Source organism: Selaginella moellendorffii, unplaced genomic scaffold, assembly GCF_000143415.4.
Source record: "Selaginella moellendorffii unplaced genomic scaffold, v1.0 SELMOscaffold_68, whole genome shotgun sequence".
NCBI lineage: Eukaryota > Viridiplantae > Streptophyta > Lycopodiopsida > Selaginellales > Selaginellaceae > Selaginella > Selaginella moellendorffii.
The window spans coordinates 255,238-277,934 of record NW_003314329.1 but is presented as its reverse complement, the minus strand read 5'-3'; the positions used below and the strand labels follow the sequence as shown (position 1 = coordinate 277,934).

At 51.3% G+C, this 22,697-nt stretch overlaps 10 protein-coding genes across 13 annotated transcripts; 8 read left to right on the top strand and 2 right to left on the bottom strand.

Annotated features, from left to right (window-relative positions):
• The first annotated feature begins 124 nt into the window (after window positions 1-124).
• LOC9653173 (PRA1 family protein B2) lies at window positions 125-843 on the top strand. Its single transcript, XM_002985482.2, has one exon. It carries the CDS (start codon window positions 154-156, stop codon window positions 751-753), a length of 600 nt encoding a protein of 199 aa, XP_002985528.1. The 5' UTR covers window positions 125-153; the 3' UTR covers window positions 754-843.
• A 113-nt stretch (window positions 844-956) lies between these two features.
• LOC9653050 (serine/threonine-protein kinase AtPK2/AtPK19) lies at window positions 957-2,830 on the top strand. Its single transcript, XM_002985481.2, has 6 exons — window positions 957-1,675; window positions 1,723-1,805; window positions 1,863-1,983; window positions 2,042-2,215; window positions 2,269-2,376; window positions 2,442-2,830. Exons 1-6 carry the CDS (start codon window positions 1,088-1,090, stop codon window positions 2,736-2,738), a joined length of 1,371 nt encoding a protein of 456 aa, XP_002985527.1. The 5' UTR covers window positions 957-1,087; the 3' UTR covers window positions 2,739-2,830.
• On the bottom strand, window positions 2,761-4,133 carry LOC9653172 (zinc transporter 11). 2 transcript variants are annotated; one of them, XM_024659462.1, is made up of 4 exons: window positions 3,570-4,133; window positions 3,486-3,523; window positions 3,290-3,428; window positions 2,761-3,234 (listed from the first exon to the last, which is right to left on the bottom strand). In XM_024659462.1, exons 1-4 carry the CDS (start codon window positions 4,069-4,071, stop codon window positions 2,843-2,845), a joined length of 1,071 nt encoding a protein of 356 aa, XP_024515230.1. In that variant the 5' UTR covers window positions 4,072-4,133; the 3' UTR covers window positions 2,761-2,842. The 2 variants fall into 2 exon arrangements, with proteins under 2 accessions (XP_024515230.1, XP_024515232.1); XM_024659464.1 differs by having other exon boundaries at window positions 3,486-3,517.
• Window positions 4,134-5,734: 1,601 nt separating this feature from the next.
• Window positions 5,735-7,277, top strand: LOC9653171 (probable galacturonosyltransferase-like 6). Its single transcript, XM_002985480.2, has one exon. It carries the CDS (start codon window positions 5,951-5,953, stop codon window positions 7,073-7,075), a length of 1,125 nt encoding a protein of 374 aa, XP_002985526.1. The 5' UTR covers window positions 5,735-5,950; the 3' UTR covers window positions 7,076-7,277.
• LOC9653170 (AUGMIN subunit 7) lies at window positions 7,093-9,082 on the top strand. Its single transcript, XM_024659465.1, has 9 exons — window positions 7,093-7,438; window positions 7,504-7,589; window positions 7,657-7,718; window positions 7,783-7,874; window positions 7,945-8,070; window positions 8,128-8,218; window positions 8,308-8,415; window positions 8,489-8,587; window positions 8,647-9,082. The coding sequence occupies exons 1-9, from the start codon at window positions 7,320-7,322 to the stop codon at window positions 8,869-8,871; spliced, it is 1,008 nt and encodes a 335-aa protein (XP_024515233.1). The 5' UTR covers window positions 7,093-7,319; the 3' UTR covers window positions 8,872-9,082.
• LOC9653047 (flowering-promoting factor 1) lies at window positions 9,062-9,755 on the top strand. The gene is made up of 2 exons (XM_002985478.2): window positions 9,062-9,157; window positions 9,242-9,755. The coding sequence occupies exon 2, from the start codon at window positions 9,255-9,257 to the stop codon at window positions 9,615-9,617; it is 363 nt and encodes a 120-aa protein (XP_002985524.1). The 5' UTR covers window positions 9,062-9,157; window positions 9,242-9,254; the 3' UTR covers window positions 9,618-9,755.
• On the bottom strand, window positions 9,529-11,701 carry LOC9653169. Of its 2 annotated transcripts, none has more exons than XM_024659460.1 (11): window positions 11,542-11,701; window positions 11,200-11,485; window positions 11,067-11,143; window positions 10,897-10,976; window positions 10,792-10,833; window positions 10,613-10,740; window positions 10,393-10,564; window positions 10,160-10,341; window positions 10,050-10,111; window positions 9,944-9,989; window positions 9,529-9,883 (listed from the first exon to the last, which is right to left on the bottom strand). In XM_024659460.1, the coding sequence occupies exons 1-11, from the start codon at window positions 11,684-11,686 to the stop codon at window positions 9,625-9,627; spliced, it is 1,479 nt and encodes a 492-aa protein (XP_024515228.1). In that variant the 5' UTR covers window positions 11,687-11,701; the 3' UTR covers window positions 9,529-9,624. The 2 variants fall into 2 exon arrangements, with proteins under 2 accessions (XP_024515228.1, XP_024515226.1); XM_024659458.1 differs by having other exon boundaries at window positions 11,538-11,646.
• A 12-nt stretch (window positions 11,702-11,713) lies between these two features.
• Window positions 11,714-13,078, top strand: LOC9653168 (SAP30-binding protein). The gene is made up of 7 exons (XM_024659466.1): window positions 11,714-11,860; window positions 11,914-12,126; window positions 12,183-12,384; window positions 12,441-12,557; window positions 12,614-12,711; window positions 12,767-12,867; window positions 12,927-13,078. Exons 1-7 carry the CDS (start codon window positions 11,723-11,725, stop codon window positions 13,003-13,005), a joined length of 948 nt encoding a protein of 315 aa, XP_024515234.1. The 5' UTR covers window positions 11,714-11,722; the 3' UTR covers window positions 13,006-13,078.
• On the top strand, window positions 13,032-13,987 carry LOC112340625. Its single transcript, XM_024659431.1, has 2 exons — window positions 13,032-13,697; window positions 13,856-13,987. Exons 1-2 carry the CDS (start codon window positions 13,056-13,058, stop codon window positions 13,985-13,987), a joined length of 774 nt encoding a protein of 257 aa, XP_024515199.1. The 5' UTR covers window positions 13,032-13,055.
• Window positions 13,988-14,180: 193 nt separating this feature from the next.
• On the top strand, window positions 14,181-14,905 carry LOC9653381 (histone H3.3). 2 transcript variants are annotated; one of them, XM_002985476.2, is made up of 4 exons: window positions 14,181-14,267; window positions 14,331-14,407; window positions 14,479-14,569; window positions 14,627-14,905. In XM_002985476.2, exons 1-4 carry the CDS (start codon window positions 14,196-14,198, stop codon window positions 14,795-14,797), a joined length of 411 nt encoding a protein of 136 aa, XP_002985522.1. In that variant the 5' UTR covers window positions 14,181-14,195; the 3' UTR covers window positions 14,798-14,905. The 2 variants fall into 2 exon arrangements, with proteins under 2 accessions (XP_002985522.1, XP_024515236.1); XM_024659468.1 differs by having other exon boundaries at window positions 14,479-14,905.
• Window positions 14,906-22,697: the final 7,792 nt, after the last annotated feature.

Below are 22,697 nucleotides of genomic sequence, written 5' to 3'. Positions count from 1 at the left end.
ACGGCGCCTTGAGAATGCGGCTGGATCGCAGTCCTCCGCCCACGTTTTTGAAATGACCAGGCACCAAGAACCCTAATAACGGAAATAAACGCGTCTTCGAAAGCTAGGGTTATTTGGGGCAAGGCGTAGATCTGCTAGATCCAGGAGGAGGCGATGATGGCGAGCAGTGTGGCGACGCAGCAGCAGAGCTTGGCGCCGACGCCAGCGGCTCGGGCTTTCCTCTCCCGTCTCTCCGATGGTATGAAGATGGCGGTTGCGCAGCGCAGGCCGTGGAAGGAGCTTGTAGATCGCAACTCGCTGGCCAAGCCCGAGTCCCTCTCCGACGCCCTGGGCCGGATCCGCAAGAACATCGGCTACTTCAAGATCAATTACATCTTGGTCGTGCTGGGCTGCATCGCGGCGAGCCTGGTCTATCATCCTCTCTCGCTCCTCACGCTCGGGGTGCTGGCATTCATGTGGTACTACCTCTATCTCGTCCGCACCGAGCCCGTCGTCCTATTCAATCGGAGCTTCAGCGAGCGCGAGGTGATGATCCTCATGGGGATCGTCTCGGTCGTGGTGGTGTTCCTCCTCTCGGACGTGGGATCGCTGCTACTGTCGGCGCTCACGATTGGCGCGGTCGCGGTGAGCCTTCATGGGGCTTTTAGAGTTCCCGACGATCTCTTCCTGGACGAGCAAGAGGGCGGCGCTGGATTCCTCTCCTTCCTCGGATCTACCAGCAGCACCAATCCTCCAGTGGCGAGCCACGTTTGAGGATCATCATCAAGCCAGTTCTACCTATTTTGCCTATTTTGCTTTGTTGTTGTTCTAGCACATCACACGGAATGTTAAAAGGTTTGATCATCGCGTGGGCTGTTCTCCGCCGTAGGATGAATCGTCGTGGATCCCTGCCGCGCTGGAAAGTGTAGGAGAATATGCCCCCGGATAAAAACTTAGTGACTTAGGGTTTGTGGACGAGAGCTAGGAGCGAGCGATCCACACGCTAGCCCGATGTAAGTGATGTTGATCTAAGGCCGCCCTCGGGCGCGCCTCTTGCTGTTAGATAGATTGGAGGCTAGATCGCTAGGAGAGAGGGGGAGGGAATAAAATGGCGCCCACGGCCACCACGGCTGCAGTGTCAATCCCTCTTCCTTCGCGCCCTCCGCGCCTCGACGCTGTTGTTGCTGCCGACGATGCCGGGGAATTCGACTTCTCGGACGTTTTTGGGCAACTTCCATCCGTCAAGGAGGGCGAGGCTGCGGATTGGGGCCAGCCGGAGCTCCACTACGTCGCCGACACGCTGGTCATTTGTAGCCGGTCACACTCGCTGGTTGGGCCGTCTCCTCGTCCCAGCTTGAGAGTTGGCTGCCCGCTGGAGGAATGCGCGGCCGGGGACGATGCTGGTGAGGACTCCGACTTCTCCGACGCTGTGGATGTGGAGCAGCAGCAGGAATTCGACGACACCACTCGCAAGCTCGGGCCTGGCGACTTTGAGCTGCTCAATCTCGTGGGTCAGGGCGCCTTTGGGAAAGTTTTCCAGGTCCGCTTGAAGGGAAGTAGCGACATCTATGCCATGAAGGTGATGCGCAAGGACAAGGTGCTGGAGAAGAATTATGTCGACTACATGAAGGCCGAGCGAGACATCATGACCAAGATCGTGCACCCTTTCATCGTTCAGCTGCGATGCTCCTTCCAGGTACTCGAGTTTTGCTTTGCTTTGTGGTTTGCTGAATGTTCTTCCAGACCAAGACGAAGCTGTATCTCATTCTGGATTTCATAAATGGCGGCCATCTTTTCTTCCAGCTCTATCGCCAGGGGACTTTCAGGTACCTTTGTCTTTCGCTTCCTTCATGCATTTAGCATTTACTTTCCTTGCCTGGCAGCGAGGATCTCTGCCGCGTCTATGCGGCAGAGATTGTGAGCGCAGTGGCACATCTACACTCGAAAGGCATTGTACATAGGGATTTAAAGCCTGAAAATATTCTTCTCGACGCTGACGGCCATGTAAGCTACTCGAGTCGAGGCACTACTCGAAATCTAACACTCTGGATTGATGGCACAGGTCAAACTCACTGATTTCGGGCTGGCTAAAGAGATTGAGGAATCGGATCGAACGAATTCTTATTGCGGCACGGTTGAGTACATGGCACCCGAGATCTTACTCTCAAAGGGACATGGGAAGTCAGCTGACTGGTGGAGCCTTGGAATCCTGGTGTATGAGATGCTACACGGCATGGTAAGAGAAACCATCCGTTTCCTTTTTCAAGTGTTCACGTCGTGTTCTTGCAGCCCCCATTCACAAATCGCAACAAGAACAAGCTCCAGCAAGAGATAATCAAAGGGAAGCTCAAACTCCCGGGATACTTGTCAAGTGAAGTCCATTCTCTGCTAAAAGGGGTACGTAGCATGGAAGTCTATGGAGGCGAGCAGAGCATGACTGTATCGTATTTGTTTCTTTGCAGCTCTTGCACAAGGACCCCAGCAAGCGACTCGGGAGTGGCGGGAACGGGAGCTACGATATCAAGCGGCACAAATGGTTCAAGTGTATCAACTGGACCAAACTGGACGCTGGATTGATCCAGCCAAAGTTTGTGCCGGTCGTCCAAGGCCGGGCCTGCATTGCAAACTTCGACGAGAAGTGGACCACGCTTCCGGCGCAGGATTCTCCAGCGTCCACTCCTCGAGCAGCCGATATCGACATGTTCCAAGGCTACACTTACGTCGCACCCAACGTTTGGCTCTCTGGCAGCAGCTCTTGAGACGGACGACGACACCGTACAGTGAAGAACCAAATCTCTCTACACTTAAACGTATATAAAAAAAAGTGTGACAGCCTTTCGAAAGTGAAAAAGTGTGTAGTGTTCTAGTCCCAGATCATCACCACCGCTATGACGGCGGCGCCAAGCACGACCGCCAAAAATCTGTAGAATGGTGTGTCCCAGAATGATGCGCGATCGGGAACAAATCCTTTGGCCAGGAGATGGTTGATGGCTACGTAGACAAAAACTCCACACGCGATTCCCATGGAGATGGCGTAGATCCAATCCGCGGCCGCTCCCTGAGTCGTGGAGTCGATGATGATCCCAATGGCGACGCCAATCGGCGTGGAGATGGCGAATGCGAAGGAGTAGAGCGAGGTGGAGAGCAAGGGCCTGTTGGGCATGATCTTGAGCAGCGCGATTCCCATGGCGATGGCGGCAAAGAGCTTGTGAAGGCATATCGTCCACAGATTCCTCCATGCGTCTCTCTCGGTCGCTGCGAAGCACAATCGATCACGGGGACGCATGAGATGGATCGTCAACCAGCTTGCCTGCAATGCCGATCGCGATTCCCTCAAACACCGAGTGGAAGCAAAGAGCGATGATGAGTAGCAAGCTATCGCCAAAGGACGCCTCCTTGACGATGGCGGGTGCGGTGACGATGTTCTTCATGTTGAGAGTGTTGTCCTCCTGGAAATTTGCAGCATTTTGTCAGTGTCGGCCTAGAAGAAACACGGCTTCACTTACAACAGTAGAACCCTCCTTGGTGAGATCATCGCCTTTCTCTGAGGATCTCAGTGGAAATGAGGAAAGCACGTAGCGATGACTTACCAGCGGTGGCGGTGGCGGCCTCGGCATCGCGTAGCTTGGCTGGATCAGCGTGGTGGCGAGAAGCATCGGTCCTGGAGTAGACGCTGGAGATGATGCAATCGCCGAGCATGGTGAGCAAGTAGCCGGCGGTGGCGAGCATGTAAGCAAAAGGATAGCTTTTGCTGGTCCTCTCCTCGAATGTCTCGTTGGCATCGGAGAGGAAATGCATGAGCGCGGTGCCCAGGAAGACACCGCCGGCGAATTGCGTGCCCAGCACCAGAAAAGACGAATGCCAGCGGAAGAAGTAGGGCGAGATTCCAGACAAGAAGGTCGCCACGAACGCGATGATCAAGCACCATACCTTGGTGAGAATGAGACCCTTGTCTCGCAAATCGTGATCAGCTGCAGCAGCATCCGCATCCGCATCATCGTCATGGGATCCGCCGTGGGATTGCGCCGCGCCGATGTGGAGGAGGATGATCCCCGCCCACAGCAGCAAGGCGGCGCTGATCCATCGCGCCATACCTAAGACAAGCTTTCAACTTAGAACCTTTGAACTTCCAAACCATGGGAATGAGATAGGATTTATCGATAGCTGAATTATTCGGCTAGAGCCGGGCGCAACACGCCAACTGTACTCCAGTACACACACGTTGTGCCGATTGCTAGTACAAAGTACAGCCCTAGTAGAAGATTCAACGCCCTAAAACAGAGCACTGCAACAGTGGACCGACGACTTCGCTTCCAACCGCGAAGTCTCGTTTGAATGCCCGGATGCTTGATCTCCGTGATTCAGGGTGCTTGATCCAGGCAAAGCTGCGTCGGCCGCCGCATTTAGACAAAGGCGGTGGAAAGATCGCAGAGATGTGGTTACGCTCTCTTCTCCACGTGAACTATTATACTACTTCTAACTGAGATCACGATTGAATTGAATTGGATTGGATTGGATGGGTGGGGTTTTTGATATTTCCCAAAGATGATCCGAGGTGGGTGCTGGCTGGCGGTGCGACAGCCTTTTCATTCCTGATCGAGAGAGAGGAGGAATAGAAAATCTTCTGAATTTGATGGTTGTTGAAAGGATCAGGTGTACGCATGGGACGGACATTTGCCCTTGCTCCGCGATTGGTCACTGCCCTGGCGGCGTACGAAAGGAACGCAAAAAAATAGAGAGAAGAACTCCGCTTACCTCCCCAATTCCCGGGGGAAGGGCTCCTCCTCCTCCGTTTGTTGCCGAGTCGTCAAGGAATGGATTGCACCCCCTCACCAAACAATAGATGGTGGTTGCCTGGAAATCTAAAAATAAAGAAGCACCGCTTTGTGTTATCCGTAGCTCAAAAGATCGATCGAAATGGGATCTTAAGTGATGGTAGAGTTCAAAAGACTGGTCACAATGGGATCTTATACCGCACGATAATCTCTGCCTTCGTATTTGCTTAGCTTTATGAAGTTGAAAATGCAAATTTATGTCCAGTGGGGCTGGGCATGGGGCTCGCTCGCTCAGATACAGCCTCAACTCTGCTTTCCCTTTCTTTACTAAAAGAGAAAAGAGAAAAGGGAAAGAGAGGGAGAAGCTGGGATTCCTCTATGCGTATGCCGCAGAAGTCCGACTAAATGGATTGACATTTGCGAGCTCAACGTAAACATCACCGAAAGTTTCTCCGCAATTATTTATGCTCAGTGGAGAGGAGACGAGCAACAAGAAATTGGCGTACTGTAGACGCTCAACGCAAATCAAAGCAAGACTTACTTTGGTTGAAAGTGAAGAACTCGGCCAGCCAGCTAGCCGGGCAAACAAAACAGCGTGGGCTGGCCGGGCAAAAAATTTACATTGCTTTGTTTTTGCATGGCCACCTTTCATGCCACGGACAATGGCTGCGGCGGTCTTTGAGTTGACCAGAGCGTACGCAGCGCCGGTCAAAGGAGCCAACCGGGATGCAGCTCAATAGTGACGCAGACAGTGCTGAGTGCGACGGATGGCGCAGAGCTATTTCGCCCTAATGCGTACGTACGCAATGTACGGTTCCAAAAGGACAGAGGGGAAAATGCTACAGCTGCCGCGCCGCATGTTTGATGTGAGAGAGAGACATGGGAAAAAGGAAGAACCCGAAAATCTGAAATCTGGCACCAAACAGAGAGGGAGATTATGCTGGTGGATATTCCATTCCCCCCTGGAGCTATAAAATTTTCCCATTTTTGTTATCCAAGGAAGCCATTGGATTCGAAAGCCAAAATGCAGCTACAAATATACGCCGCTCTTAATTTAGGGGCCGCGTATACTTAGGCCCCCAGGATGATCCATCCCTTTAGGTTGCTAGCTCTATCGCCAGGACCAAGGATTCCAATCGCAGCTCTCGCAAAGTGGTGGAAGTTATAAGATCAGGAAGATCGAGAGGAGCTCAGCTATGGTGTGGGCGCTGCTGGTGCTCCTCACCATCTTGTTGCCGGCGATGCACTCGTGGGCTCCCGCGGCCGAGGCCATCCGATCTTCCCAGTTCGGGCAGCAGCAGCTCTTCCACGAGGCTCCAGCGTTTCGAAACGGCAAGGAGTGCCCGCGGCAGAGGCTAGATCCAGCGCAGCGGCCCGGGTGGTGCCATGATCCGGGCGCGATTCACGTAGCAATGACGCTGGATCGCGCCTATCTCCGCGGCTCCATGGCCGCGGTGCTCTCCATCGTCCAGCACGCCGTCTGCCCCGAGAGCATCGTCTTCCACTTCCTCATCGCGTCGCCCGGGCATGATCACCATCCCGAGGAGCTGCCCATGGACGCGCTCCAATCCGTGGTGAAGCAGACGTTCCCGTACCTCAGGTTCAAGGCGTACGAGTTCCAGGAGGCGCTGGTCCGCGGCCGGATCTCCTCCAGCGTGCGCTCCGACCTCGAGCAGCCCCTCAACTACGCGCGGAACTACCTGGCGGCGATGCTGGACGAGTGCATCCACCGCGTCATCTACCTCGACTCCGATGTGGTGGTGGTGGACGACATTGCCAAGCTATGGCGGACGGAGCTCCGGGACGGCCACGTCCTGGGCGCCCCGGAGTACTGCGCTGCCAATTTCACCAGGTACTTCACGCCCGCCTTCTGGAGCAACGAGACGCTGGCGTCCACCTTCGCGGCCAGGTCCTCCACGCCCTGCTACTTCAACACCGGCGTCATGGTGATGGACTTGCGCGCGTGGCGGCGCGGCGGCTATACCGCCATGCTCGAGGCCTGGATGGACGTGCGCAAGGAGAGCAAGATCTACGAGCTGGGATCGCTGCCCCCTTTCTTGCTGGTGTTCGCGGGCGAGGTGGAGGCGATCGAGCACCGGTGGAACCAGCACGGCCTGGGCGGGGACTGCGTGGTGGGCAGCTGCCGGGATCTCCACCCGGGGCCAGTGAGCTTGCTGCATTGGAGCGGCAAGGGCAAGCCATGGGCGCGCCTGGATTCGGGCACGCCATGCCCGCTCGACAGCCTCTGGGCTCCCTATGATCTCTTCCGCTACCGCCATCGCCACCCGCAACTGGCGCTCGCGCTCTCCATGGTGGCCTGAGAGAGAGAGAGAGAGAGAGAGAGAGAGGGAGAGAGAGGGGGAGAGGGAGATTCGTGAGCACCGGTGGTCCGGCGCGATCCATCGCTGGATCGCATCCCACATTCTTGGATTTTGGATTCTTGTTCTTGTTCTCCTTCCTGGGTTGTAGAAGGGAGCAACCATACATACATTATAGGTAAAAGCAACAGAAGATTGAGACTTCTTCCATGGTCGCCTTGCCCTAGCTCTAGCATCTACATTTGCGATGGAGGAGGTCCAGAGCAAGCTCATGGCGCTCGACTACCCGCGAGCTTCGGTGCCGGCGCAATCGCTGCTCTACGCCGGCCTGGAGCGCTATGCGCTGCTCGAGTGGCTCTTCTTCAAGTAAGTTCTTGAGCTTTGCTCGCCCTTTCCACGCCACGCTCTCTTGGCATTTGGTGTTTGATTAGGCTCCTAGGGGATAAGTCGCCTTTCACGCAGCAAGGAGCACAGGGCGATGGCACCGAGCGGGACGAAGAATCTACGCGAACACAGCGTGAGCCCATTCTCGAATCCAGATTGTGATTGTGGCAAAGGCGACGACCTTTTCATCTCTTTCGCAGATTTAGCTGAGATCGCCAGGTTTCTGGGCTTGACACCGACTGTGGATCTAGACGCTGTCCAGGTAACTCTGGCTTAAAGTGTGTGGATTTTGTGGATCCGGCAAACCAATGCTCCTTCCACCACAGGGTAAAGGGAGCTACGAAAGTCGTGCCGAGATGCTGCGCTTGATTGTCAACCTGGTTGAGGCGAGCTGCGTCGCTGACAATCCGGAATGGAGGTTGGTGCTCTTTCCTCTCAAACCCGTATGAACGCCACCACCCTCATCCTCGTTTCGTGCGTGCCTATAGTGTGGATGACCAGGTTGCCAAGGACATCCAGTTCCTTGATGCTATCTCGGAGAAGCAGGCCCAAGTTTTCTCCGAGGAATGCAAGCTCTTCCCGCCCGACGTACAGATCCAGACGAGCTTCCCAGTGTAAGTGACGCGTCTTGTGTCTGTCTGGTTAACGCTCGACCTTGACTTTGTTTGCAGGCCGGACGTGTCCGAGCTAGAAAACAAACTCGCCGACTATGTCAAGCACCTGGCCGATCTCCAGCAGGTTGTTGATGATCTGGCCTCGAAGGTGGGTTTCTCCTCTCGTTTTTTAATGCTTGAGCTTCATGTGCTGCTTTGACTCGGATCCAAAACCGCTGAGTTCTGCCATTGGTCCAGCAAAACTACAACCCGAATGAAGACCATTCCGAGGCTGGGAACGAATTAAAGGCGCAGCTGGAATCTTTCCTCGAGACCGCCAAAGTATTCAATCATATATATTCAAAGGTGCCCGCGCTCTCCCCCTCTTTCTTTCGCTCTCGTACGATGTATGTTTGTTGTGATCACGTATACCCCGCAGGAAATACGACCCTGGACACACACGATGGAGCTGCCCCAGCTGCATGGATTGGGACCGGCTGCGAACCGGCTGTTGGAGTCGTATAAACTCCTCCTCAAGGTGAGAGACGTGAAAACCAATCAACTGCACTGAACCCTCCAATCCTCCGGTGGTTGCAGCTGCTTCGCAACCTTCGTAGCTTGCGGGACTCGCATGCAGCCATCGCCGCCGTCTCTGAAACTTCAACTTCTCCCACCGCCACCTCCGTGGAAGATGGTGCTGCTACCACTGCTCGCGCCGACGGCTCCCTCGAGAAGCTCGTGTCCGAGTGCGAGGAGGCACTCGTCGATCTCAACCGCGGGCTTGCGGTCCTCTCGGCCTCGGCGGCACGGGTGACAACTTAGTGGGCCATCGTACGGACGTGTGTACTTGGAGCAAAGCAGTTATCTGTTGGTGGATCCGACCAGCGGGGCACCGCGAGCTGAGTGGGGGAATTATGAGATGCGTCACCTTTCTGGGATGTCGTGGGCTCCAAATGGATCGGCCTCTCGTTCGCTCCCTCACTAGTCGGCGCCTACAGTGGCTCGCGCAATCATTTTTCTCTTGACTTTGTCACCGAGCAATGCTTTGCTTTTCGCGCTTGTGATCTCCTTGTCAGTCGCAGTCTCGGCTTGGGGCGGGTCGACTCAGGTTCGCAGAACTTCACTCCTGTTCGCAGCTTCTTTCCTTTTCATTTCTTCGCAAAGCTTGAGCGCTCTAACGTTTCCTCTCCAGGGAGTGTGGTGGTATGTCGGGTGTGTGGCTGTTTCGAGACGGCGTGGCCACGCTTGTGCGGAATCCGATGAAGCAACCGCTGGACAACTTCAAGGCTTGGGAGCCGCCAAAGAAGCAGCTCGTGTACCGGGCCACGAACGAAGTCATCACGTCTTTCGATCTGCTCGAGGACAAGCTTTTCGCGCTGGGATGGGAGAGGTGTGATTCCGAGGCGGAGGAGAGCCGGCAGTACTTTCGCAGCGTCAACGGGCCATACTTCATCTCGCTGCCGGCGGACTTCACCAAGCTGAAGACGACACACATGTATGACATTGTTGTCCAAAGCCGGACTGCGTTCGAGGTCCGCGATGTGCTCAAACACCACCAGCACAGCTGACAGTTATCTATGCTTCGCTACGCTCGTCAGATGATCCTCCTCCAAGTCCGGACAGCCCCGCGCTGGGATTGGACCATATATGAGGACCACCCAAGTCCGCAATGAAAAGATTTTCCAGAGTCATTTCGTTCCTCTCAATCTTGTCTCTGGCCTCTTGAATCGCAGAAGACGCGGCTTTCACCACCTGGTCTGTGGAACTTCCAGCAATGCCGGCGACTACAGTTAGATGTGGAGTTTGCGTGCTTAGCTCCTCCTCGTCTTCGGGCCTGGAGAACGATAACAGCGTCAGTGGGAACGCATATATAGAAATTAGCGGATCAACGCACGTTTGAGCTGGCAAGTTGAGTCCCAATCTGTCAAACCATCCACTGGCTGTTGCCAAAAAAACAAAACACAGCAGTCAGAACCAAAATCCAAGAAGAGCTTCTTTACCTTTGTGAGGTTTCTTCTGTTCGTGGTGGCTGACAACGGCATTCTCCGTCTCAGATGTCACCCTGTAAGCAGCACGATATGACCCTTGTGAGAACAGCTTTCAAGAGTACCTTCGCTCGAATGAGTCCACTAAGATGGGAAAGCTCGGTTGGATTCCGGCTAGCATTCTGCACCACTTGTTCCCAAAAATGGCTCTATCCAAGGTGTCTTGAAAATACATCTGTGCAGCCTTGGCCATGATCGACTCGAGCACAGAGCTCCATTCGTCCATGTCCTCTACAAAATCCTGAATCTGTGAACATAGAATATTTTATCAGTACGAAAATTCGCTAGGCAAATATACGTCTTGTGACTCCAGCATCTCGAGGTCATCTTCAGCCATATCCGACGGGAAGTCGCTCACTTGATTGTGTCTTCGAGCCCGTCGATTTCGAATCAGTGACTGATAGTGATGTTCCATAGACGATCTAATCACCCCGTCCAGCTCTTCCTTTTTAAAAAAATGTGGCCTGAACCTGTACCACGGCATTATATCTTACTCAAGGAAGAAAACGTTAACGTACCACCGCGCACCACTAGGCCCAACGACAAGAATGCTCAAACAGTGAGATGTGAACACCGGAACACCTTGAAATTGTTGAGCGGCCTTTCCACCTTGCTCCTTCTTTATAATGGTTTTGGCAAGATCTACCTGCAGGCATGGATGTGAGTTGTCACTTGATAAGCTGCGCAGCGCAGCTACCTGTTTTTTCGAAGGAATGAAACTAAACAGCGAAGGCCTTTCCTGTGAGCAAAACAAGCAACGTATTAATACAAAGAAAGAAACCAGTGTTGAAGAACTTTTTACCTTAAAGAACTTATATGCGAGATGCAAGGGAACGGAACCAATCTCCATGTCGGGCACCTTTAAGCGATTGAGATACGCCTCTGGCATGACACAAGATAAAACACACGACCGAGTTTAGCGACGAGGCTTGTGTCGATCTCTCTATTTCACCTAGGACATGCAAAGCATACTTGCATCATCGTGATTGATATAGAAGTGAAACGCTGGGCCTTTGGAAGCCTCGACGCGAAGTATCTTGGACAGAAACCTGTCACCATAGCACCATAATCCTGTAAAGAGGAGATTAGATGCATGCGAGCCTACCTCTTGACGAAAGAGCAAGAGAATGGAAGGTCTTTGAGGTACCGCTTCTCTTCCACACCCACAAGGCAGCTGCGAGAGCTCGAGTAGAGGCCAAATACTTGTCCCGCGAAGCCCAGGCCCTTGCTGAAAACAAATCCATTCGGCTTGGCCGGCCTGGATTTCTCCTCGGTGTGTGCTCCGTGTGTGCTCGTGGAGCTCCCCAGATTGTGGAGTGTGACCAATGGTACCAGGCTCTTGCTGTCCGCTCCAAGAGCGCTGGCGAGCTGGAAGAGGCCATCCCGACGCACTAGCCAAAACAAGAAGCTTCATGAGAGACAGCGACGGAGCTCCAACAATACCTACGATGGTGGTGAAAATCCACCGCTGCATTGAGCACGGAGCACAGCGCGCCTCCAATGCATACCTTGCGGCAGCGGCCCTGCTGCGCCGTGGGGACGGGAATCCACCACAGCTCCTCCTCCTCCTCCTCGTCCAGCAGAATCGCCATGGCCAAGTTCCCTAGTGAGGCTAGGGTTTCCAGCAAATGAAGCGCAAGGCGGAGGGAATTGCCCTGCTCTCGCTCTACAACGACGAGGACGAGGACGACGATGGAGAGGAGGAGGAGGGCAAGGAGGCTGCCGCCATTGTGGATTACGCGCACGACGAGGCGACAGAGGTGGAGGTGAGTGATGGCATGGGTTCCAAGGCAGTGAGTTGCTTTGTTTTTTGCGCTAGGCCGCGGAGCTAGGAGTTTCGAAAGAAGAAGGAGAAGAAGAAGCTGGCGGCGCCACCGCCACCGCTGTGGCTCCGCCAGATCCAAATTCCTCTCCTCCAGCACCCCGAGAACAAGTCACGCCGCAACAAGAAGAGCTCGTGTGTCTCGACGAGAGCTTAGTCGCAGATTTTCTTCCATCGCCACCAACATGCAAGTGTTCTGACGAGCTACAGGTGGGTGTCTCCCTCTTTTTTCCTTCTCCTTTACGTGTATCATCGTAGTTTTGCAGGACAAGTTCACCTGGTTCTTGTCGCTCAAAGATGCTGGCAGGAGTTTCAACGACGAGCTCCGAAACTCGAAAGGCTACCGGAATCCCGACTTCTTGCACCGTGCTGTAATCCACCAGGGCGTGGATCAACTCGGGAGCTGCTTCAAGAAGGAGATATTTGATCCACATGGCTATGATCCCGAGGACTTCTATGACGCTCTCGGTAAGTTATGCGTGCGCTCTCGGTACCTCGGTCCTGACCCGAGTCTTCTCTTCTAGCACTCGAGCAGAAACGGGAATTCGACCGTAGAGACATGGAGAGGAAGCAGAACCAGAAGCTGGAGTTTGTGCGAGCGAACACTCTCGCTGCCGCCGCGAAGATGATGCAGCAGAAAGGTCTGTGGTATGTGTGGCACACAAGTTTGTGGTTTCTGATGGTGCAAAGCTTGTAGTGAACGTTAACGCATCAATACCATCCTTGAACGAGGCGGCTGCTGCGGCTGCTCCAAAGCCTGAAAGCAGGACCAACAAGAAAAGCAAGTGGGATAAGGTGAGACTTCTTTCTCGTTTCATGCCTTTCATTTTGCGTATTGTGTCGCCAATAGGTTGAGCCCGACTCTCGGAGCATTGGTGGTGCATCGTTGAGTAGCCAGAACGCTCTGGCCGCGGCTCTGGTGTCCGCAAATGCAGCTGCTCTGAATTTCGCGTACGTCGTTACGCTGGCTTTGAGTCTTGTGATTGATTGATTGATTGATGTGTTTCCAGACAAGCAGCTCAGGCTATCCAGGGGGTCCAGCAACACAAGCGGAAGGACGAGGACAGGCACGGCAAAAACCTCCGCTGAACCTTCAAACGGAGAAGGGAATATTTAGGAATGTTCTTTTATCAAGAGAAATGGAGGCCAAGGGTTTAGGGTTTAGGGTTAGGGCTGCTGCAAATAGGATGGAGACGAGAGTTTTCCCAAGTCGAGCTTATGCATGGCGTCTGAGCTTTGAGGGTGTGATGCCACAAGAGTGGTGGGATGGATTTGCAACAAAAGCCGAGATGTACAACTCACTTGGTCGACATATAAAGGCCAGGCAACTCAGAACAAAAGATGTGGCACCAGGGATTGATAAGCAAGTTCTTGTCGAGTTGGGTCTGTTGGAAGAAGCGAACGCTGACAAGCTCACGAAGTGGGGCTATCGAAAGCTGGTCAGGGAGTTCAATGGAGACTTCAAGTCGGCAAAGGCTCTATTGATCGACTTCTCCATGACCACCAAAGAGCTTGCTAGCTTATCAGCTCTAGAGATGCAGGAGAAGCTTGCGCAGTGCCTGAGGTCAAAGGGGATTGAGGGTGACGGGTTCGAAAAGGTTTTGACGGTTAAGAGCTGGGTCACATATCATAACCCAGCTGTTGGCAATTTGCTTCCGGCGTCCAGAACCTGCCGTGAAGAAGATGTCGAGGGCGAGGTTGTGAACATTGTTAAAATAGACAAGTCCATTATCAACAAGATCGATGCTGCCAGCACAAAGGAGACTGCTAATGAAGAAGATGTAAGTTTCTATTTCTTCTTTCCAATTGTCACGAATGACACTGCAGAAGCCTACTGAGGAGAACAAGAGTGAAAAGAACAACAGCGTGGAGGTGCCCAAGAAAAGAAAAGATGTAAGTTTCTATTTCTTCTTTCCAATTGTCACGAATGACACTGCAGAAGCCTCCTGAGGAGAACAAGAGTGAAGAGAACAACAGCGTGGAGGTGCCCAAGAAAAGAAAAGGAGAGAAAAAGGCCAACAGAACAAGGAAGAAGAAAAAGATCGAAATACATCTTAAAATTTATGTCTAAAAACTAAATGAATCCTCCTATAACTAAATAGTTTTTGCCACGTCATTGAGCTCAGCCAATCAGCACGGTTCACGAGGATCGTGCTTTCTAAAACACATCGTGCCCGTGCGTTTCGTAAGAAGTGATCGGGACCGTCGGGAGCAAACACGTGAGTGCTAATATAAATAGTGCCAGTCCTAGGGCTTGAGTCCCAGTAGGTCAATCTACAATGGCGCGTACCAAGCAGACCGCTCGCAAGTCCACCGGAGGAAAGGCGCCCAGGAAGCAGCTCGCCACAAAGGTTTGTCTCTCCCTCCAGATTGTCGATTCGGCCTGGTTCTGACGATCGTCTCGGCCTTTTCAGGCTGCCAGGAAGTCTGCGCCTACCACTGGGGGTGTCAAAAAGCCCCATCGCTACCGCCCAGGAACTGTTGCACTCCGGTAAGTCATGCGTCTCTCCAGCGTTCTCGATCTCCAGCGTTCTAATGCGATGCCTGTTTCCGCATCTGCAGTGAGATCCGGAAGTACCAGAAGAGCACCGAGCTGCTTATCCGCAAGCTGCCCTTCCAGAGGCTGGTTCGTGAGATTGCACAGGACTACAAGGTGGGTTCTCTTGTCTTGCTTGTGTTTCTTCTGACGCTTGGGTGTTTGTGGAACCAGACCGACTTGAGGTTCCAGAGCCATGCTGTTTTGGCGCTGCAGGAGGCGGCCGAGGCTTACCTGGTGGGCCTCTTCGAGGACACCAACCTGTGCGCTATCCATGCCAAGAGGGTGACTATCATGCCCAAGGATATCCAGTTGGCCCGGCGCATCCGTGGGGAGCGGGCCTAGGAGGAATCGAATTCACCCACTTTAGGTTGTCTAGAATCGTTGTCTAGCCGTGTAATATATCTCCGCCTAAACTTTTCCCTCGTTAATGGCTGCTCTTAATTTGTTGAAGTCAGTAAAAGGAGCTTGAAGGTTATTGTGCAAATTTGTCATCTTGATAGAAAAGCTAATATGTTCACCCCATGAACAAAATTCTCTTGGTAAACCCTGAGAGGAAGAGCTTCTCGGTTGACGTTGTCGAATTGGCATGGTTTTCTGATCAATATAAAAATCGATCTTTGCACCTCTCAACTCCATGAATTTGTAATCCTCAGTCACCTTCAAATCTCTGACAAGAACTACAACTGTACCATTTCGTGAAGATTCTGGAAACAACGCCAGCGCTCCCAAACCCGAGAGCCACTACTACGCTTTGCAATGGCAGCACCTGGAGGCGCGATCATTGCTCTCCTCTTCAATCTTCATCAAGTACGGGCATCTCCCGACCACAAAGATATATTTTATGCTTGCATCAAGCTGCTTAGCTAGAACCTTGTCCACCTTGGTGTCAAAGATGACCCTCAGTTCTTTGCTAAGCTTGATCTCATAGTACTTCCAGCTGCTCATCCAACTTCTTCCACGCCTTAGAGAGCTTTCGGGTGGTTTCAAACACCTTGACTTCAGCTGGTGAGCTGCTCTTCCCAAGTGACCCCAGTCACCACCTTGTGAGCTCATGGATCATCAAAGTTTTCCAAGCACCCAATCTTTCTCTTGAGCAAATCCTGTCAACATATGTTCCTCCTCCCAACTCCCCAGAGCTTGCAGAAACCTCACATGCCTTTTATGATAGACATGCACCACCAAGTCGATCGTCCCACCACCAACATCACCCTTGCACAAGATTGCCACGTCTTTGAGCTTTAGGACGATCTTGAGCAGGAATGAACTCGTATGGGGAGCTGGAGCAATGCTTCCCCTTCACGATCCCTGCCATCTTTTCCATCTTGCTTTTGGAAACGTCGCTCCAGAGAGACACCATCCTCCTGGAGTCTTTTCGAGCATGGGCTTGAACTTGGTCACGAAGAAACCCGGGACCAGTGAAGCCTGGAGAGCTTTGAGTAGGCTTTGAGCGTGCTCCATCCCCAAGCAAGAAGCCCTCTGGCTGGAGAGTAGAACAAGCTGGTTGCGTCTTGGAGTCAGAGTAGGGCCTGCTTGCATCCTCCAGTTGCAGAAGCTTTGCAGATCAGAGTGATGCGCAAATGAGAATGTAGTCCCAAAAGCCAGGCCCGGCTATCACCTTCGATTCAGTAGAAGCCATAGCTGATCACCACCACTTCCGCCAAGTAGCCAACACAAACACCAAGGTATAGAGAAATTTAATGCAGGAGACTGATTCATACAAGAAATTGAAGCGCGTGCTCCATACTCATCGTGGCAGTGGATTTGTCTCGCTCCGACGTCATCATGGCACGAAGGCTACTTTCAGCTTGTGGAGCCACCGTTGGAAAAGGAAAATCAGCTTGTACCGTTATGACACCTTGACCAGAACTTTGAAAGCCTTTCACAGCTGATACCGTTAAGAGTTTTGGGTAGTAGATTGGATCCTAAACATATTCTTTTTTCATAGTATCTTCAAAACAATCCCTCATCTGTCTAAACTAAACATGGCATGGTAGCTGAATCCCTTTGTGCTAACCTTTTATAAGGTGTTTCTGAAAGAAAATAAAAACCAAAAAAGGAAACGCCTGGCTGTATATGAGGATTACAAAAGCACCTTGAAAGTGTTACCTGGTTGAGTCTGTAACCAGGTGCCTGGATACGGAAGATCTGTAACTGCGTCTGATGTGCATAGCTTTGCCTTGTCAATCTTTGGTGCCAGCCGGCCGAAAGAATGCCAGGTTGGAAACCAGTGATGATTTTTTCGTGCTTCTAACAACAGTAATTGTGTACTAAGGTGAGTTTGGATTTCCTCTATTCCTATGGATCCTGGATCAAGCACTGTTTGCAGGAGCTCTACTCTCTTGACAAAATGAACTCCCAAAATGTTCCATCTTGTGATCTTGTCACTAGAGAGTGGCATCTCCTTGGCCAGGCTTCTGCCTAAGCATGCCTGTTGCCTACAGACTTTGTTGTATAGACACCAGCTTTGCCCATATGAAAAGCCCAATTGACAAAGTCAGACTAGAATTGGAGGCCAATTTTAATGCATAATACACTTTATAAGATCATAGCTAAGGCTTTGGCTAAAATATTAAGATCGATTCTCCTAACAATACATGATACTCAGAATGGCTTTGTAGAAGGGAGATAGTTGGTAGATAACATATTGACAGTGTTGCTAACTCAAGAATAAGTTAAGTATTGAGGTTTGCAGATTTTGAGAAAACATATGATAGAGTGGATTGGGAGTTCTTACAATTAACAATGGAAAAAAATTGGAATTCTGGATAAATTCATAAGATGGATTGCACTCTCTATTCAGATGCAACAAGCAAAGTCACAATAAATGGGACAGTTGGCAATACGATTAAGTTACAATGATCAGTAAGACAAGGGCTCCTTTTTGTTCGTATTTGTGGCTGATACTTTAGCACACTATCTAACCAGACTAGAAGGGCCAGAAGGGATGGTGTTGCTTGGGTATTAAGACTCATTGCAAGATACAGCTGCAATGGTAGAAAACCAGTTGAATTCTAGTGCCTTTGTAAGTGACACTAGAATAGTAGCAAAAGGAATCTTGGAAAACATGAATAAAGTTAAGGAGGATCTAGATTTTTTCAATCTTGCAGCAGGTTCTAAAATAAATTAGGGCAAATTTGTTTGTATATTTCTAGGGAAAGGAATGGGATTTCAAATGGCTTAAAAAGGTATCTTAAATTTCAAGTTGGCCGTCCTCTTCCATAGAATCAAAAAGCAATAGACAAACTTCGAGATCAATTAAAATTTGGGCATGCTGCCCTCTCATTGAGTTACTCTTTATGACACTTTTATATCTCAACTAGACCTAGTCATGAAATAGAAGTGAGTGTGGTCGTCTCCTTCAAATCATGTTGATATCCAAACCTCCCTCTTGAGTCGAGCACAAAATGGAGCCACTGCCAGCGGATCTTGTTGTCAACCATTCTCCCAAAACATAGGAGCCACATGTTCCTCCACTCCTCTAGTCGACTAGGTTTCACCCACTCTTTTAGGAAATGGACAAGTAAGTCTCTACCATGAGGCCGCCACCGCATGTCCATTGAAGTGACAATGATTCTATGCCTCTCAAAGTGCTTGCACTCTTATCACTCTCTAGATAGACTAGTGGTTATGGCCCATTGCCTCCGAAATTTACATATTGACTTCAGCCTTTGTCATATCCCACTAGACTTGCATACTCCATCTGTGTCATCCTCAACATCAAATACATTTCCAAGCCAGACCAGTGGCTGGGCCTCTTGCTCTTTTGAACCAGTGGAGAATATGCCCACTCCTAACCACAAACTTTGGAACATCTCCTAATTCATGTGTCACAATGAGAATCTATCGCTATACCTCTCTCACCACATTACACTCCCACATGTCAAGTTGCCACACTCCTTGCATGCTTCCTCCTAGAACCACTATCCCACTGATAACCCCTGGTTTGCCACCAATCAAGAGGTGGCCTTAACTTTCTCCTGTATTGGTAATTTCTAGAATGCAAGCGTGTTATTCACCATATAATTTGCCTCAACTCCTTGCTTGATCCATTTCTTCCATAGCTTGGGGATCTCCCTATGGACTTCCTCCTTGCTAGTCAAGAGACCATCTTGTGCTTCCTTGACTTCAAATGAGAAGAAGCTCTTCACTCCCTATTTCCATGTTATGAGTGTGAGACATAAATCCCTAAGTCCTAAAGTGGAGCCAAAAGGGTGCCATGTAGTAGTGGTCAAAGTGGAAGTGAATACAATAGGTTGTATTCTAGCAAGCTAACACCTCAAAAGTGGGACTTTATGGGTCATCGGATTAACAAAGTCCAAAAAGTTAGAAGACTCAAGTAGAGTCAAGGAATGGTCCTAAGGGATTGGTAGAAGCATTTGGACTGAGGTGTGTTATGCCCCATGAAGGTTGGGGAGGATCATAAGATCCAAATATAAGAACAGTGGGTATTTCATTGATGCCAGAAGGTGCCATACTCAAGTCGTGAGAAAGGTGTTCCTAGGAGAAAACAACTTTGACACAAAGTTGTGTGTAAACTCTATAGTATATGCTAATGGATAATTGGCATGACAAACAACGGTATTGATCTTGGCAAAGACTTAGACACAAGTAAGAAGTGTCATAAAGGTAGGTTTGTGGAGCTGATGGTGTGGAGACACCGAATGCTCCAAGGCATGATGCTTTGAAGTCAAGTTGGCAGGTTCATGAAAACCCCTCTCCAAAGAAATCCTAATAGAAATGGGAATGGCATAGCCTAAGTGTAAGGAACTGACTCCCCGAGATGTCGTAGGCTAAAGGATCCCCAAAAGCTTGACCGAAATGACAAAGAGTTTATCGGATGGGACCAAGTCGAGGATCGAGTCCAAGACCGACTCTAGGTCTGAGTTCGAGATAGAGTCCGGAATCGAGTCCGAGACCGACTCGGGGACCGAGTTCGAGTAAGAGTTCGAGACCGAGTTCGAGACGGAGTCCGAGATCCGAAATCAGGTCCGAGACCGAGTCCGAGGTCGAGTCCGAGGTCGTGTCCGAGATCGGGTCCGAGATCAAGTCCGAGATCGAGTCCGAGACCGAATCCGAAGTCGGATCCGAAATCGGGTCCGAGATCGAGCCAGAGACTAAGTCCAAATACTAATATGGGTCAAGGGGTGAAAGCCCAAAGCGTGCGTCTCCCGGGGGGGGGGGGGGGGGGGGGGCTGCAGGGTGTTCCAAAAGTATAGTAGGGATAGTGAGGTCCAGGAACCAGTCTTGAAGGAACTCTCCAGTGGTGCTTCCAAACTGACTTGAGGTTGAGACTGGGGCCGAGGGGCCTTGGGTGGGAGTGAGCATGGGCCTGAGTGGTGCCGGAGGGGCCACCCAGGGAAGTGCTCAAGAGCAGCTCCCACTCCAGAAAGAAACCGACTGCGGTGCTCCTGGCTCAGGTGGAGTGGTGCCCCACTTGAGTACCTTGTGGCTCATTGGTCCTCGCCCTTCCTAGGGGCTTGGGCCTTCCCTTCGGGATGGAAGTGGGGGGGTAGAGGTACCCATACCAGGCCGTTAGGCCACGGTGTTTCGCCCCGACGTCCCGAAGCAAGTGCTGCACCCAAGACTTGGGATTTAGAGGGTCCCATGATCAAGTCTTGTGGTACCAAGGGGTGTTAGGAATCTGGAGGCTTGGTGTGCTTGGCTGTTTGTGCCTGCGGGGAGTGTAGCCGAACCTTAAATCCAGTCTAACCCGGAGAGGGGGATTGGGAGAGATTTGGGAATCCGTAGATGGATGGCTAACACTCTGTTGCTTGTGCAATAAGTAACTGAAACCAAGTAGGACCAAGTAGGAGCTGGTACCATAGGCGGGAACCTTGGTGAGGGAACTTAGCACAAGCTAAGGTAGAGTTGGTCGGATAGATGAGGTAAGCTGGCAAATTGGAAAATAAAAATTTGTGACTTACACTAAGCTGGAAGGCATGCGATTAGAATGTGATGACCCAGATAATGATAGAGGTGTGGAATCACCAGCAATGAGTTGCAAGACTTGACCACTATGAAACAACTAAGTAAAACTTGTAAAATAATAATTGATTAAACTGGTAGAAGGTAGCTACCCAAGACTTTTTATTAGGATAAAGAAGTTCGATGTACCCTTATGGGGGATAAATTGCTTAAATTGTGATATAGTAAGTTAATGTCATAAAGGGAATGCTCATTATCAAAAAAGGCCATCATTATGACACCCAAACACTCTAAAACACCAAGAAGTGGTGTTTGGTGTCATGAGGGCATTAGATAAAACCCAAGGGACTAAGTCCCTAGCAAATGATGGATAGGAGGTGCTATCCAAATGTCCAAAGTTGTGAAGGCGGGAGAAGTCCATCTACCCAAATTGGACAAAGCCAAAAAGGGATTTTGGCAAGGCTAATGATGGGTATATAAAGGCCCATAAGTAACAACATTAATCCCAGTGTCTGGGATTACAATGTGAGTATACCTGGATTGAGGAACCACTCATTAGGCTATCAAGTAGGTTCATCCCTATGCATACTTGCTAAGGTATGGTAGAAAGTGCAAAGCTATCCTCCTAATCTAGAAGAGAATAACCGAAGGAATGGGTGAAGCTAAAAGTAAGTAGTAAAGGGATATGTAAGCGACTAAATTTTCCATTCTACTTTAGTCACTTAACCACACCTCTGACCACTTGAAGGAGTCTCAATCACAACCTCCATAAGTCCATTTCAGGACTTGGGACTTGCTAGCCCCAAGAATGGCATCAATGCCACTCAACATTTGCACTTGGTCCAAGTGCCCCACGTGTCCGATCCCATGACCAACACTCAAAAGTACCACCAACATGGCAGCCTGTTACGCTAAGGCCATGCTCAATCACCTTTGCCACACTGATAGTCCAATATCACTTGTATCACAGTCTTGGCTCTCCAAGACTAGGCAAACCATCCATGAGTGGTCATCTCAGATCTACTCCTTAGCATCCTTAGGATGCCCACCGACAAGGGGAATAGCCTTCCCCAATATCCCTCTGTCAGTCCCCATTAAGTCCCTTTCTGCCCCTGGCCATGTTTGCCAACACTGCCACTAGATCAAGGCCCACAGGCCCGACCACTAAGTCCCACGGTCCTCTGGGACTTCCTCACCACACGACTGTGTCCTTGGTCACTACCCCAGAGGACTGCTCCTCTTCCTTTCCACAGTCTGGGCCTTTGGGACAACATTTTGGAACACCGTGGCATTACGCAAGCCACCTGGGTACTCTCCCCGCCTTCCGCCCTTGGGTGCTCTAGCCATGGGCTTAGAGCGAGGTTCCGTTGAGCCACGCTTGGTATCCAAGTAGGTAGTGCCACCCACACTTGGACTGGGAGCATCGGCCAGTCGATCTCCCGGGGGAACTAGAGCCGGCTCTTGAACACTTCACCAAGCTACCCCGCTTGTCAGTCCGTGTTCACTTTAGTCTTGGACTTCCCAATGGTCAGCTCATCACCCAACACTGGGTTTAGCCTTCCTGGGCCAAACTGGCCTTTCCTGGCCAAACTGGCTCCACTAGGCTCCAACCCCCACACTCTCCCTACTATACTTTTGGAACCACAAGAAGCCCCCCCCCCCCCCCCCCCTGGGGGACGATCGCTTTGGGCTTTCACCCAACTGCCTGTATTAGTATTCGGACTCGGACTCAGACTCGGTCTCGGTCCCGGATTCGGACTCGGACTCGGTCTCGGTCTCGGTCCCAGTCTCGGTGTCATCTCGAACTCCATCTCGGACTCCACCTCGGGTCCATCTCAGACTCCATCTCGGTCCATCTCGGACTCCATCTCGGTCCATCTCGGACTCCATCTCGGTCCATCTCGGACTCCATATCGAACTCCATCTCGGACTCCATCTTGGACTCTATATCGGACTCCATCTCGGACTCCATCTCGGACTCCATCTCGGACTCCATATCGGACTCCATCTCGGACTCCATATCGGACTCCATCTCGGACTCCATCTCAGACTCCATCTCGGACTCCATCTCGGACTCCACTTCGGGTCCATCTCGGACTCCATCTCAGGTCCGCCTCGGACTCTATCTCGGACACTTCCACGTGTCATGTGTTGGTTCTTTTGGGTCCCTTTCTAGAGCCTCACTTATGGCTCGCTTCGTGCTCATTCCTCAAGCACTTTGTTGGGAGTTCCACTCCTGCTCTCGACCTTTCAAGTCGGAGCTTTTAGTCCAAACGTGTTACGCTCGTTTGGCTTTCGCTTCGGCCACTACCACGTG

Excerpts from the sequence above, each read along its gene's own strand:
- LOC9653047 (XM_002985478.2), top strand. The coding sequence starts at position 9,255 with ATGTCGGGTGTGTGGCTGTTTCGAGACGGCGTGGCCACGCTTGTGCGG.
- LOC9653050 (XM_002985481.2), top strand. The coding sequence starts at position 1,088 with ATGGCGCCCACGGCCACCACGGCTGCAGTGTCAATCCCTCTTCCTTCG. Across the intron at positions 1,676-1,722 it reads AGCTGCGATGCTCCTTCCAG|ACCAAGACGAAGCTGTATCT; the intron begins GTACTCGAGTTT and ends ATGTTCTTCCAG. Across the intron at positions 2,377-2,441 it reads TCCATTCTCTGCTAAAAGGG|CTCTTGCACAAGGACCCCAG; the intron begins GTACGTAGCATG and ends GTTTCTTTGCAG.
- LOC9653168 (XM_024659466.1), top strand. The coding sequence starts at position 11,723 with ATGAAGCGCAAGGCGGAGGGAATTGCCCTGCTCTCGCTCTACAACGAC. Across the intron at positions 12,127-12,182 it reads AGTGTTCTGACGAGCTACAG|GACAAGTTCACCTGGTTCTT; the intron begins GTGGGTGTCTCC and ends GTAGTTTTGCAG. Across the intron at positions 12,385-12,440 it reads GGACTTCTATGACGCTCTCG|CACTCGAGCAGAAACGGGAA; the intron begins GTAAGTTATGCG and ends CTTCTCTTCTAG.
- LOC9653172 (XM_024659462.1), bottom strand. The coding sequence starts at position 4,071 with ATGGCGCGATGGATCAGCGCCGCCTTGCTGCTGTGGGCGGGGATCATC. Across the intron at positions 3,524-3,569 it reads GGCCGCCACCGCCACCGCTG|AGAAAGGCGATGATCTCACC; the intron begins GTAAGTCATCGC and ends TGAGATCCTCAG. Across the intron at positions 3,235-3,289 it reads AATCGCGATCGGCATTGCAG|CGACCGAGAGAGACGCATGG; the intron begins GCAAGCTGGTTG and ends TGTGCTTCGCAG.
- LOC9653170 (XM_024659465.1), top strand. The coding sequence starts at position 7,320 with ATGGAGGAGGTCCAGAGCAAGCTCATGGCGCTCGACTACCCGCGAGCT. Across the intron at positions 7,875-7,944 it reads GCTGACAATCCGGAATGGAG|TGTGGATGACCAGGTTGCCA; the intron begins GTTGGTGCTCTT and ends GCGTGCCTATAG. Across the intron at positions 8,416-8,488 it reads TCAATCATATATATTCAAAG|GAAATACGACCCTGGACACA; the intron begins GTGCCCGCGCTC and ends TATACCCCGCAG.
- LOC112340625 (XM_024659431.1), top strand. The coding sequence starts at position 13,056 with ATGGAGGCCAAGGGTTTAGGGTTTAGGGTTAGGGCTGCTGCAAATAGG. Across the intron at positions 13,698-13,855 it reads AGACTGCTAATGAAGAAGAT|AAGCCTCCTGAGGAGAACAA; the intron begins GTAAGTTTCTAT and ends ATGACACTGCAG.
- LOC9653173 (XM_002985482.2), top strand. The coding sequence starts at position 154 with ATGATGGCGAGCAGTGTGGCGACGCAGCAGCAGAGCTTGGCGCCGACG.
- LOC9653171 (XM_002985480.2), top strand. The coding sequence starts at position 5,951 with ATGGTGTGGGCGCTGCTGGTGCTCCTCACCATCTTGTTGCCGGCGATG.
- LOC9653169 (XM_024659460.1), bottom strand. The coding sequence starts at position 11,686 with ATGGCGATTCTGCTGGACGAGGAGGAGGAGGAGGAGCTGTGGTGGATT. Across the intron at positions 11,144-11,199 it reads TCTTGCTCTTTCGTCAAGAG|GTTTCTGTCCAAGATACTTC; the intron begins GTAGGCTCGCAT and ends CTATGGTGACAG. Across the intron at positions 10,741-10,791 it reads TCATTCCTTCGAAAAAACAG|GTAGATCTTGCCAAAACCAT; the intron begins GTAGCTGCGCTG and ends CCATGCCTGCAG.
- LOC9653381 (XM_024659468.1), top strand. The coding sequence starts at position 14,196 with ATGGCGCGTACCAAGCAGACCGCTCGCAAGTCCACCGGAGGAAAGGCG. Across the intron at positions 14,268-14,330 it reads GGAAGCAGCTCGCCACAAAG|GCTGCCAGGAAGTCTGCGCC; the intron begins GTTTGTCTCTCC and ends CGGCCTTTTCAG. Across the intron at positions 14,408-14,478 it reads CCAGGAACTGTTGCACTCCG|TGAGATCCGGAAGTACCAGA; the intron begins GTAAGTCATGCG and ends CCGCATCTGCAG.